General features: G+C 45.9%; 2 protein-coding genes across 52 annotated transcripts in view; one reads left to right on the top strand and one right to left on the bottom strand.

Moving 5' to 3' along the window:
- Positions 1-5,992, top strand: part of LOC118373942 (glucocorticoid receptor) — a 73,998-nt gene extending 68,006 nt beyond the window's left edge. For 2 of the 50 annotated variants that reach the window (XM_052487614.1, XM_052487613.1), the window contains exons 10-13: positions 315-3,197; positions 3,295-3,381; positions 3,622-3,824; positions 3,912-4,166. In XM_052487614.1, the coding sequence (XP_052343574.1) occupies positions 315-467 (153 nt within the window). In that variant the 3' untranslated portion in view covers positions 468-3,197; positions 3,295-3,381; positions 3,622-3,824; positions 3,912-4,166. Of the gene's footprint in view, positions 1-314; positions 3,198-3,294; positions 3,382-3,621 lie in introns of all 50 variants that reach the window. The other 48 variants (XM_052487596.1, XM_052487589.1, XM_052487587.1 and 45 more) reach the window with 48 other exon arrangements.
- Positions 5,993-7,101: 1,109 nt separating this feature from the next.
- On the bottom strand, positions 7,102-9,268 carry LOC127913737 (uncharacterized). Of its 2 annotated transcripts, XM_052486972.1 has the most exons (3): positions 9,138-9,268; positions 8,732-8,798; positions 7,102-8,521 (listed from the first exon to the last, which is right to left on the bottom strand). In XM_052486972.1, the coding sequence occupies exons 1-3, from the start codon at positions 9,207-9,209 to the stop codon at positions 7,551-7,553; spliced, it is 1,110 nt and encodes a 369-aa protein (XP_052342932.1). In that variant the 5' UTR covers positions 9,210-9,268; the 3' UTR covers positions 7,102-7,550. The 2 variants fall into 2 exon arrangements, with proteins under 2 accessions (XP_052342932.1, XP_052342934.1); XM_052486974.1 differs by lacking the exon at positions 9,138-9,268 and having other exon boundaries at positions 8,732-8,819.
- Positions 9,269-14,086: the final 4,818 nt, after the last annotated feature.

The following is a 14,086-nucleotide window of genomic DNA, read 5'->3' as shown; positions in this document are numbered from 1 at the left end:
TCCATTGTAAGAGCATGGTCTCAACAAAACAAAAAGAAATTATGTTTGGTTTTTCGTCTACATTATTTTAACATTTCTACAAACTTCAAAGTGTTTTCTTTCCAATGGTACCAATTGTACGCATATCCTGGCTTCAGGGCCTGAGCAACAGGCAGTTTACTTTGGGCACGTCATTCAGGCGGAAATTTAGAAAAAAAGAGGCCTAGCCCTAATTATGTGTTCTCCTGTCATTCATCTATCCATGTTTGTTTAAGAACATTTCTGTGGCCAACAGACAGTAAATAAACATGTCTAATGTGCTGCTTTCCCTTTAGATGGTTGGTGGGCTGCTCAACTTCTGCTTCTACACGTTCGTCAACAAGTCTCTGTCGGTGGAGTTCCCAGAGATGTTAGCAGAGATCATCAGCAACCAGTTACCAAAATTCAAAGCCGGGAGCGTCAAGCCCCTCCTCTTCCACCAGAAATGACTGTGTGGTGCTTCCGCCACCATGACACAATGCCTTAAAATCCCCTCACCTTTCCCCTGACAGAGGGAGACCGGGAAGAAGAGAGGACAGAAGAGGAGATGCTGTTTTGGGAGAAAGTATACAAAGTACAAGGGTTTGGGGATTTGGGGATGAAACATGGAGGAGGAAGGAGAGATTTGTCAAGAGGCAGACGACGAGAGGGAAAGAGCACAGAGGTTTTTTTTGTTTCGTTTAACATCTATGATCCAGTATGCAGTATAACAGTAGAAATAAATGTCTTAAGTTTAAAGATAATCAAGGATTGAAATAAACTAACCGTGTTTTCTCAGGTGTATCACCCTCAGAATTTAACAATATCTAGATTAAACAAGTATCTCATGTACAGATTATTAAGATGCTATTTTTTACAGCCACAGGTTTATACAGTTTATTATACAGGTCATTTCTTACCTCAGCAAAGGTAAACACTATAACTCTTGTGATGTTTTCCCACAGGTTTAGCTACTGGGTATTCCTCTACCTACTGTCGTGTTTAGAACCTGGTTGTAAACAGAGTTGATTATCAAGTCACATGACATAAAACATCTCGTTATGTTTCGTAACTGTCTTTACAAAAGCATGTTTGCATAGCTTTTTATTTTATTTTTTAAAGTCAGGCATAACATTATGAAATAGTTTTTTTTGTTGTAATGTAAGCGTACAGTACACAATTCACAGACCTATCTTTGTCTACGTTTAGGCTACACGCTGGCTGCCAGGTTTACACACACACACACACACACACACACACACACACCGTCGATCAGAAAAAAGGGAGAGAAAAAAAAGATGTGCCTTTTTAGCTTAACGTCTGATTTTAGCCTCTGACTGTCCGAGGATGTTCTTCCTTCACCATCACGGTTGACCCTTGGTTGTTTTCTTCCTGTTACATGCAGCTTCAGTCAGTTTTCCTTTTTAAAATGGCTGCCGTGTTTGTCTGTTGCTATTGCAGCTCGGTTATGGATTCTCAGTGTGAGATCAATCGATCTAATAACACTCCCAATCTACATACAGTATTCCCTTCCTGATCTCTTGTTCACGTCTCTATTTTAAATACTATTTTAGCACTATGCCCCCCCCCACCCCCCTCTACTACACTGAGAGAATGTGAAAGTAAGTAGTAGAAAATATGTCTTTAACTCTATTGGATGTTTGTAAAAGCTATTAATTGTCAGCATTGAACTTGTTATTTTTGTCAGCAAAATGTAACTGGGTCTTTAACTAGGCAAGTCAGTTATGAACAAATTCTTATTTACAATGATGGCCTACTGGGGAACGCAAAACAGATTTTGACCTTGTCCGCTCTGGGATTCGATCCAGCAACCTCTTGGTTACTGGCCCAACGCTCTAACCACCTGCCGTCTGTCAGTGAACTTCTTCCTGTTGCTTTTGTTTTAACTGTTGTTTTGCTAGTCGTTATTTTGCCCATTGTCATTGTTGGAATGTGTCGGAAAGAGAGAGAGAGATGCGTCAGCCAATCAAAAATAGAGAGTTTGAGAGCGCATCGGCGGCCCCAAAACCAGGCTGGTTGCTATGGTTTCCCTAACCGTAATATTTAATGGGAGTATGGCAGTTCTTGAATTTAGTTGTACAGTAGTTCTTGGTCACTTTAGGAAAGGCAGAGGGCTTCAGTGTTTGACCCTCTATATGCTGCTTTCTGTATGAACACGGGTGTGTTTGAATGGATAGCAGAGGGGTATGTGAATGAAACGAGGGTAACTTGTCACTATTGATCCCTAAAGAGTCACTTATATTCTGGCAACAGTGACATGTCACTGACATATCAGACAATTTGACCATTTTATGAGACAATCCAGCGATACACAGGGGGTTCCGGAGAACTGCCACTGATGGACCGTGGTCTAGGACAACCTCTTAACCCACCGAGGCACCTTGCTTACGTTATGTGTGTTTTACTAAAAACGTTTTCCAAAAAAGCACTTAGTACTAACATCCTTCTCTGTCATCTTGTGTTTTGCACTCAAACTGTGTGTCGTCCCAAATGACACCCTTGTTCCCTTTGTAGTGTGTTACTTATGACCAGAGGAGGGCTCTGATCCAAAGTAGTGCACGAAATAGGGAATAGGGTGCCATTTGGGATGTAGCTTAGTTGATGGAGGGCATAGCTCTCCATCTTCTGTCCTCTGGGAGTTTCAGTGCCAAACTTGAACTTTCTCTTTTTTTTCAGGTTTGGAAAACAGTCCTCGTTTTAACAGTTGTCAGTGTTTATTTCAGAAAAAGATGAGGGATAGAAAAAAAACCTACTTAAAGCGCTTATGTCCACCGTGGATTGAGTGGATTATTACAGAAACTAAAAACGTGAACTATTGACCTTTTTTCGTGTTTTCATCCACACTAGAGATTCCCTCGCATAAATATATATAGCAGGTTGACCCTTTAAGTCTAACAAACCCTTTCTATACACATGTACTTAGGTAGTTTAATGAGTCCAACATGAATTTGTAATATTTTATGATTTTGTCATCATGTTGTCACCAAAAACATTTTCCTGCTTTGTCATTCATGTTTAGCTTCTGTGCAGATTTTTTGTTCTTTCTCCCGTGAAACACAAACCAACCCAGGTATCAAAATGAATGTGAATCTCTGTACTAGGTCAGGCGGGGATGACTTAAGTCCTAGAGGGAGGGCATAGTGTCTGCTGGTCCTGGAGGGAGGGCATAGTGTCTGCAGGTCCTGGAGGGAGGCCATAGTGTCTGCAGGTCCTGGAGGGAGGGCATAGTGTCCGTGTCTGCTGGTCCTGGTCCTGGGGAGGGCATAGTGTCTGCAGGTCCTGGAGGGAGGGCATAGTGTCTGCAGGTCCTGGAGGGAGGGCATAGTGTCTGCAGGTCCTGGAGGGAGGGCATAGTGTCTGCAGGTCCTGGTGTCCGCTGGTCCTGGAGGGAGGGCATAGTGTCTGCTGGTCCTGGAGGGAGGGGTGTCCTGGTCCTGGAGGGGGCATAGTGTCTGCGGGTCCTGGAGGGAGGGCATAGTGTCTGCTGGTCCTGGAGGGAGGGCATAGTGTCTGCTGGTCCTGGAGGGAGGGCATAGTGTCTGCTGGTCCTGGAGGGAGGGCATAGTGTCCGCTGGTCCTGGAGGGAGGCCATAGTGTCTGCAGGTCCTGGAGGGAGGGCATAGTGTCTGCAGGTCCTGGAGGGAGGGCATAGTGTCTGCAGGTCCTGGAGGGAGGGCATAGTGTCTGCTGGTCCTGGAGGGAGGGCATAGTGTCTGCTGGTCCTGGAGGGAGGGCATAGTGTCTGCTGGTCCTGGAGGGAGGGCATAGTGTCTGCTGGTCCTGGAGGGAGGGCATAGTGTCTGCTGGTCCTGGAGGGAGGGCATAGTGTCTGCTGGTCCTGGAGGGAGGGCATAGTGTCTGCTGGTCCTGGAGGGAGGGCATAGTGTCTGCAGGTCCTGGAGGGAGGGCATAGTGTCTGCAGGTCCTGGAGGGAGGGCATAGTGTCTGCTGGTCCTGGAGGGAGGGCATAGTGTCTGCAGGTCCTGGAGGGAGGGCATAGTGTCTGCAGGTCCTGGAGGGAGGGCATAGTGTCCGCTGGTCCTGGAGGGAGGGCATAGTGTCTGCAAGTCCTGGAGGGAGGGCATAGTGTCTGCTGGTCCTGGAGGGAGGGCATAGTGTCTGCTGGTCCTGGAGGGAGGGCATAGTGTCTGCAGGTCCTGGAGGGAGGGCATAGTGTCTGCTGGTCCTAGAGGGAGGGCATAGTGTCTGCTGGTCCTGGAGGGAGGGCATAGTGTCTGCTGGTTATTTTTCCTAACTCCTGGCACGTATTTAATCCATTAATTTTACTAGTTGCTCTGAGAGGGCAACATACCTGGTTAAATTCAGTCACTGGTTTAAAGGAAAAGACAAAAAACCAGGAGACATTCTAAAAATGTATGGTGATGCCGCAGGGGAGGGGAATTTGAGAGAATTGTTAACCCGAGACCTGAAGCGATTTTGAATAGTTGGGGTGTGTTCCAACTTCTCACCGAACTGCCATTAAAAATACAATGCTACTTATTTGTTTGTTTACGTGTTGGAAAAATGACAATTTTATTATTTTCATACACTATGCCAACGTGTAATAAAAGGCTATACATTAGTGATTCTTAAGAACAACTATACCATACTCAGGTTGTTGTCATTGGTTACACATGTATGTGGTCATCTATGTTGATGGCACCGTTTAGAACCAAAAACATTTGGTTTTGATTCCCAACATTGTGTGTTTTTGTGACATTCATTAATTAACAGTCAGGTTAAATAAAAGCTCACCTGGCCATTCAGGTAAGTTAGTTTCATACATACTGGACATGCCAAAGTCATTTGATGTTCTCACTACTTGGTTAGCCATTGTTAGCTTCCCAATCTATCCTAATGGAAAATATTTGATTTTCTTTCAATGGTGGTACAAACATAGTTGAGCAAAACCAGCAAACTAGTTCTCCCGATCTAAACAGCTTTTGGATTACTTTCACATTCAGTGTGGCTACAAGTTGTTCTCTGCTGTTGCCTTTCATATAACAAGTATGAAACCACAAACTACTCACCTCTCCTTATCAAAAAAATGTATTGGTCTCTGTGAAATGGTATCATACAGTACATTTTTGACAAGGAAATCTGAAAATATGCAATACGAATTACAAATACATGACTTACTTGTTGCTCTAAACAAGAGAATATGGACGTGTACTATGTAATTTCTGTTTTTTTCTTTTACAATATAAGCTATTTTAGACAGAAAATGTTCACTTCAGTCAACTATTCTCTGTATTTCTCTGCAGGACAGATTTTCAGGAAAACCTTTCAATAGTGTCAATATATACAATTTATTTAGACAACACAGTTCCACTATATGACATTTTTCTATCAGGTGGCCAAAGCAAAGTTCAGCATATTTTCCTGTCGTTTTAGTGGCTCGTGGAACGACAGACGTGCAGGGCTTTTCTGTTTCATAACACATTTTATATTTTCTTTTTTTTTGTATAGCTTTGGTCAAATGTTGTGTACTAATATTATGAATATAGTAGTCAGTCAAAAAGTTCACAAATCAACCAGTTTGAACCTAACAATTTCCTCTGCCACAAAATATTGTTTTGAATTTCTATTTTGTATAAAACATATGCAGCCATGAACTTCTGAAGGTATTATCAAGGGCAGAACGATGATTATTCACTGGTAATATGCTGTTCTCCGAAGCTTATTTGTTTTGCTTGTACACAAATTATGTACATATAATCCAAAGTAAAGCAAAAACAATTTGTTTTATTTCTCCCACAAATAATAGTAGTTTTCTATATCCTGTGTGTTATTGCTAATCTGTAGGCCATGTTGATGCTTCTCCTTCCATTAAATGTTGAACTACGTCTTTGTGTGGAATCTTTTTAAAAACGAGAAATGATATACAGATTGATCATGATGTTACCTTCTTGTACTTTTAATAACCACGTGATAATTCAACAATGGTTCATTCAATAAAAGGGGCTTTTCCATTCTGGTGCTTATTGATTTGATTTGTAACCTTTTGTATGACTAAGGACTTGATTAAGTTATTTCCTTGGCTAGCTGCCAGGGGACCTATTCTAGTTGATGGAAATTTTAATGTATTTGACACCAACCTCGGTCTAATAATCAGTCTAAAATTGCTACGGTTAGTCTCTTGGTATCAGCATTTCTATGATGACAATACTTGGTGCCCCAAAGCCCGTTATAATGTTGGGAGAAAAGTGCTTTTTCTTTCTTATTGAGGCCCTTTAGCCTGATCCCAGATGTGTTTGTACTGTATGGCCGACTCCTATGGTTGTTGGCATACCAAAAAGGTTGTTATGGCAAGATGCCACAAACAGATGTTGGACCGGGCTCCAAGGCGGTAGCTCCTATGCCAGATTCCATATGTTGAACCAGGCTCCAAGGCGATAGCTCCTATGCCAGATTCCAGATATTGGACCGGGCTCTGAGATTCAGAAGTAATCTGCTCTACAATAATAAAACTGACCCTATACTGCATGAATGGCGAACGTCATCTGAAGATTCACCCGGATGGGACGGTGGGAAGAGGGACGAGAATTACAGTAAAACCAGAAATAGTAGAATATTTCAGTGGATTTTGTGTTCTCAAATGAAAACAGAATACTATGTCAAGAATACAAAAATCTGCCATTATTTTGTTTATTAAATTGTTCATCCAATCAAGAAGTTTAATATTTATCTTCAAAATTTGCTTTATATTCAACAGTAATACATTATGTTGATACATGCATTAATGGATTGCAAATGTTCACAATCGACTTAACATAATTGACATTAAGGCTCATATTGTTAAACTTCATTAAAGATAAATCCTCAGTCTCCCACACTAATAATGACCCAGAATTATGTTATGGGATTCACAATGTGGATGTGAATTACATGATAGGAATATGTGGGATCTATTTACACTGCAACAATATATGCCATTTAGCTGATGCTTTTATCCAAAGCGACTTACAGTCATGTGTGCATACATTCTACGTATGGGTGGTCCCGGGAATCGAACCCACTACCCTGGCGTTACAAGCGCCATGCTCTACCAACTGAGCCACAGAAGGACCACACAACACACTGCTGGTTATGAGCTTAGGAAGTAGTGTTGAATATCTACAGACAATGTTATTAGTAAATATTCTACTGTTGTTAAAAGCTTCCATTTGCAAAACATCTACTATTCATACTGAGGCTATATAGATGAGCCTTTTCTTTGAATGTTGCATAATGCCATGATAACCAAACAAAAAGGTAGCTAACCCTCAGGGTTTCAAATTGTAACTAACTTCCACATGCTGTCTACATCACTGTTTATTTTAGTCAGTCCTCTACTTCTCTCCTCTCAGGTTTGCCCTTCTAGTTTGTCTTTGTTATCATGTGGAAGTTTATTTTTAAGGATGGTTGGAATGCTTCTGTTGAACTTCTTTTGATAGTTGAGTGGCTGAGAGTGAAATCTGTGGACCATAGTGATGGTTGACATCCAGGGGACAGACAGGACGCTACTTGGCCCTTAGTTTTGGCTATGTAGTTCAGTGAGTATTAAAGTGTCGGTATGACCATGTCCTCATGATGTCGGTATGACCATGTCCTCGTGGTGTCGGTATGACCATGTCCTCGTGGTGTCGGTATGACCATGTCCTCGTGGTGTCGGTATGACCATGTCCTCGTGGTGTCGGTATGACCATGTTCTCGTGGTGTCGGTATGACCATGTCCTCGTGGTGTCGGTATGACCATGTCCTTGTGGAGTCTGTATGACCATGTCCTCGTGGTGTCGGTATGACCATGTCCTCGTGGTGTCGGTATGACCATGTCCTCGTGGTGTCGGTATGACCATGTCCTCGTGGAGTCTGTATGACCATGTCCTCGTGGTGTCGGTATGACCATGTCCTCGTGGTGTCGGTATGACCATGTCCTCGTGGTGTCGGTATGACCATGTTCTCATGATGTCGGTATGACCATGTTCTCGTGGTGTCGGTAATGACCATGTCCTCGTGGAGTCTGTATGACCATGTCCTCGTGGAGTCTGTATGACCATGTCCTCGTGGTGTCGATATGACCATGTCCTCGGTATGACCATGTCCTTGTGGTGTCGGTATGACCATGTTCTCATGATGTCGGTATGACCATGTTCTCGTGGTGTCGGTAATGACCATGTCCTCGTGGAGTCTGTATGACCATGTCCTCGTGGAGTCTGTATGACCATGTCCTCGTGGTGTCGGTATGACCATGTCCTCGGTATGACCATGTCCTCGTGGTGTCGGTATGACCATGTCCTCGTGGTGTCGGTATGACCATGTTCTCGTAGTGTCGGTATGACCATGTCCTCGGGATGACCATGTCCTCGTGGTGTCGGTATGACCATGTCCTCGGTATGACCATGTCCTTGTGGTGTCGGTATGACCATGTCCTCGTGGTGTCGGTATGACCATGTTCTCGTGGTGTCGGTATGACCATGTCCTCGTGGTGTCGGTATGACCATGTCCTCGGTATGACCATGTTCTCGTGGTGTAGGTATGACCATGTCCTCGTGGTGTCGGTATGACCATGTCCTCATGGAGTCTGTATGACCATGTCCTCGTGGTGTCGGTATGACCATGTCCTCGTGGAGTCGGTATGACCATGTATGACCATGTCCTCGTGGTGTCGGTATGACCATGACCTCGTGGTGTCGGTATGACCATGTCCTCGGTATGACCATGTCGGTATGACCTCGTGGTGTCGGTATGACCATGTCCTCGGTATGACCATGTCCTTGTGGTGTCGGTATGACCATGTCCTCGTGGTGTCGGTATGACCATGTCCTCGTGGACCATGTCCTCGGTATGACCATGTCCTCGTGGTGTCGGTATGACCATGTCCTCGTGGTGTCGGTATGACCATGTGTCGGTATGACCATGTCCTCGTGGTGTCGGTATGACCATGTCCTCGGTATGTGTCGGTATGACCATGTCCCGTGGTGTCGGTATGACCATGTCCTCCTCGGTATGACCATGTCCTCGTGGTGTCGGTATGACCATGTCCTCGTGGTGTCGGTATGACCATGTCCTCGTGGTGTCGGTATGACCATGTCCTCGTGGTGTCGGTATGACAATGTCCTCGGTATGACCATGTTGACCTCGTGGTGTCGGTATGACCATGTCCTTGTGGTGTCGGTATGACCATGTTCTCGTGGTGTCGGTATGACCATGTCCTCGTGGTGTCGGTATGACCATGTCCTCGTGGTGTCGGTATGACCATGTCCTCGTGGTGTCGGTATGACCATGTCGGTATGACCATGTTCTCGTGGTGTGACCGGTATGACCATGTCCTCGTGGTGTCGGTATGACCATGTCCTTGTGGTGTCGGTAATGACCATGTTCTCGTGGTGTCGGTATGACCATGTTCTCGTGGTGTCGGTATGACCATGTCCTCGTGGTGTCGGTATGACCATGTCCTCGGTATGACCATGTCCTCGTGGTGTCGGTATGACCATGTCCTCGTGGTGTCGGTATGACCATGTCCTCGTGGTGTCGGTATGACCATGTCCTCGTGGTGTCGGTATGACCATGTCCTCGTGGTGTCGGTATGACCATGTCCTCGTGGTGTCGGTATGACCATGTTCTCGTGGTGTCGGTATGACCATGTCCTCGTGGTGTCGGTATGACCATGTTCTCGTGGTGTCGGTATGACCATGTCCTCGTGGTGTCGGTATGACCATGTCCTCGTGGTGTCGGTATGACCATGTCCTCGTGGTGTCGGTATGACCATGTCCTCGTGGTGTCGGTATGACCATGTCCTCGTGGTGTCGGTATGACCATGTTCTCGTGGTGTCGGTAATGACCATGTCCTCGTGGTGTCGGTATGACCATGTCCTCGTGGTGTCGGTATGACCATGTCCTCGTGGTGTCGGTATGACCATGTCCTCGTGGTGTCGGTATGACCATGTCCTCGGTATGACCATGTTCTCGTGGTGTCGGTATGACCATGTCCTTGTGGTGTCGGTATGACCATGTTCTCGTGGTGTCGGTAATGACCATGTCCTCGTGGTGTCGGTATGACCATGTTCTCGTGGTGTCGGTATGACCATGTCCTCGTGGTGTCGGTATGACCATGTCCTCGGTATGACCATGTTCTCGTGGTGTCGGTATGACCATGTCCTCGGTATGACCATGTCCTTGTGGTGTCGGTATGACCATGTTCTCGTGGTGTCGGTAATGACCATGTCCTCGTGGTGTCGGTATGACCATGTCCTCGTGGTGTCGGTATGACCATGTCCTCGGTATGACCATGTCCTTGTGGTGTCGGTATGACCATGTCCTCGTGGTGTCGGTATGACCATGTCCTCGGTATGACCATGTCCTCGTGGTGTCGGTATGACCATGTCCTCGTGGTGTCGGTATGATGACCATGTTCTCGTGGTGTCGGTATGACCATGTCCTCGTGGTGTCGGTATGACCATGTCCTCGTGGTGTCGGTATGACCATGTCCTCGTGGTGTCGGTATGACCATGTCTCGTGGTGTCGGTATGACCATGTCCTCGTGGTGTCGGTATGACCATGTCCTCATGGTGTCGGTATGACCATGTCCTCGTGGTGTGTATCATGGTATGACCATGTCCTCGTGGTGTCGGTATGACCATGTCCTCGTGGTGTCGGTATGACCATGTCCTCGTATGACCATGTCCTCGTGGTGTCGGTATGACCATGTCCTCGGTATGACCATGTTCTCGTGGTGTCGGTATGACCATGTCCTCGGTATGACCATGTCCTTGTGGTGTCGACCATGTCTGACCATGTTCTCGTGGTGTCGGTAATGACCATGTCCTCGTGGTGTCGGTATGACCATGTCCTCGTGGTGTCGGTATGACCATGTCCCTCGGTATGACCATGTCCTTGTGGTGTCGGTATGACCATGTCCTCGTGGTGTCGGTATGACCATGTCCTCGTGGTGTCGGTATGACCATGTTCTCGTGGTGTCGGTATGACCATGTCCCGTGGTGTCGGTATGACCATGTCCTCGTGGTGTCGGTATGACCATGTCCTCGTGGTGTCGGTATGACCATGTTCTCGTGGTGTCGGTATGACCATGTCCTCGTGGTGTCGGTATGACCATGTCCTCGGTATGACCATGTCCTTGTGGTGTCGGTATGACCATGTCCTCGTGGTGTCGGTATGACCATGTCCTCGTGGTGTCGGTATGACCATGTCCTCGTGGTGTCGGTATGACCATGTCCTCGTGGTGTCGGTATGACCATGTCCTCGTGGTGTCGGTATGACCATGTCCTCGTGGTGTCGGTATGACCATGTCCTCGTGGTGTCGGTATGACAATGTCCTCGGTATGACCATGTTCTCGTGGTGTCGGTATGACCATGTCCTTGTGGTGTCGGTATGACCATGTTCTCGTGGTGTCGGTAATGACCATGTCCTCGTGGTGTCGGTATGACCATGTTCTCGTGGTGTCGGTATGACCATGTCCTCGTGGTGTCGGTATGACCATGTCCTCGGTATGACCATGTTCTCGTGGTGTCGGTATGACCATGTCCTCGGTATGACCATGTCCTTGTGGTGTCGGTCTGACCATGTTCTCGTGGTGTCGGTAATGACCATGTTCTCGTGGTGTCGGTATGACCATGTCCTCGTGGTGTCGGTATGACCATGTCCTCGGTATGACCATGTCCTTGTGGTGTCGGTATGACCATGTCCTCGTGGTGTCAGTATGACCATGTCCTCGTGGTGTCGGTATGACCATGTTCTCGTGGTGTCGGTATGACCATGTCCTCGTGGTGTCGGTATGACCATGTCCTCGTGGTGTCGGTATGACCATGTCCTCGTGGTGTCGGTATGACCATGTTCTCGTGGTGTCGGTATGACCATGTCCTCGTGGTGTCGGTATGACCATGTCCTCGTGGTGTCGGTATGACCATGTCCTCGTGGTGTCGGTATGACCATGTTCTCGTGGTGTCGGTATGACCATGTCCTCGTGGTGTCGGTATGACCATGTCCTCGTGGTGTCGGTATGACCATGTCCTCGTGGTGTCGGTATGACCATGTCCTCGTGGTGTCGGTATGACCATGTCCTCGTGGTGTCGGTATGACCATGTTCTCATGGTGACCCCTTCACCCTCCCCAACTATCTCCCCGAGACACAAAGGTCACAGAAACAGGGCTGTTTTAACATTGATGTCAACACATTCATTTAGGATTGTGACAGGAGACATTTACAATTATTATCATCATCTTTCAAATAATTAGTTTGGATCACTCAAACATTTTAATACAATCTTACCAATCCGTTTTGGACTACCTAGAGCCCTTGACCAACCCCAGAACCTTACCAATCTGTTTGGGACTACTTCGTCTTTGACCAACCCCAGAACCTTACCAATCTGTTTGGGACTACTTCGTCTTTGACCAACCCCAGAACTTTACCAATCTGCTTGGGACTACATCGTCTTTGACCAACCCCACGTAATCTAATCAACGATCAGCATGTTTGTGATGACTGTGTTTGTCTCTCCCATGTAGTCGATAGATACTGATCCGTGTTATTTCCTGGAGAAGAACCACTACAACACCTACCAGGAGTGGAGTTGGTACGTTGGGACTGAAGAAGAAAAGGAAACCCAAACTAGACTCCAGAACCCACATAGGGCAGAAGGCCATCTTCTTGCCACGGCGACAAGAGGGCACAAGGGAGTGAAGGTTGTAAGTCCAGGGGTGTGTTAAATGTAGTGCACGATATTGGGAATTCCATTTTAGACACATCCTTTCCAAAGGGCTCATTGGGAAATTGCAGACAGGCTCAACAAACAGTATTTGCATTTCAACTAGCATGAAGCTTGAGTTTCAGGTTATAACAGCAGTTTAACAATGTCTCCACTGACCTGTTATAGATGCTATAAACTGTTGTCGCTATATGGTGGACAGCTGACTGGTAGAATCATGCTAAAACTTGACCAAATGAAGCATTCCACTCCACACTACAACGAGGTATATACATCCACAATGTATACAGTGCCTTGCGAAAGTATTCGGCCCCCTTGAACTTTGCAACCTTTTGCCACATTTCAGGCTTCAAACATAAAGATATAAAACTGTATTTTTTTGTGAAGAATCAACAAAAAGTGGGACACAATCATGAAGTGGAACGACATTTATTGGATATTTCAAACTATTTTAACAAATCAAAAACTGAAAAATTGGGCGTGCAAAATGATTCAGCCCCCTTAAGTTAATACTTTGTAGCGCCACCTTTTGCTGCGATTACAGCTGTAAGTCGCTTGGGGTATGTCTCTATCAGTTTTGCACATCGAGAGACTGAAATTTTTTCCCATTCCTCCTTGCAAAACAGCTCGAGCTCAGTGAGGTTGGTTGGAGAGCATTTGTGAACAGCAGTTTTCAGTTCTTTCCACAGATTCTCGATTGGATTCAGGTCTGGACTTTGACTTGGCCATTCTAACACCTGGATATGTTTATTTTTGAACCATTCCATTGTAGATTTTGCTTTATGTTTTGGATCATTGTCTTGTTGGAAGACAAATCTCCGTCCCAGTCTCAGGTCTTTTGCAGACTCCATCAGGTTTTCTTCCAGAATGGTCCTGTATTTGACTCCATCCATCTTCCCATCAATTTTAACCATCTTCCCTGTCCCTGCTGAAGAGAAGCAGGCCCAAACCATGATGCTGCCACCAACATGTTTGACAGTGGGGATGGTGTGTTCAGGGTGATGAGCTGTGTTGCTTTTACGCCAAACATAACATTTTGCATTGTTGCCAAAAAGTACAATTTTGGTTTCATCTGACCAGAGCACCTTCTTCCACATGTTTGGTGTGTCTCCCAGGTGGCTTGTGGCAAACTTTAAACGACACTTTTTATGGATATCTTTAAGAAATGGCTTTCTTCTTGCCACTCTTCCATAAAGGCCAGATTTGTGCAATATACGACTGATTGTTGTTCAATGGACAGAGTCTCCCACCTCAGCTGTAGATCTCTGCAGTTCATCCAGAGTGATCATGGGCCTCTTGGCTGCATCTCTGATCAGTCTTCTCCTTGTAGAGAAGGCCAGGTCTTGGTAGATTTGCAGTG

This window comes from Oncorhynchus keta, chromosome 30 (genome assembly GCF_023373465.1).
Source record: "Oncorhynchus keta strain PuntledgeMale-10-30-2019 chromosome 30, Oket_V2, whole genome shotgun sequence".
In the NCBI taxonomy this organism is placed as follows: Eukaryota; Metazoa; Chordata; class Actinopteri; order Salmoniformes; family Salmonidae; genus Oncorhynchus; species Oncorhynchus keta.
The sequence above is the reverse complement of the archived record's forward strand: the minus strand, read 5'-3'. Positions and strand labels throughout refer to the sequence as shown.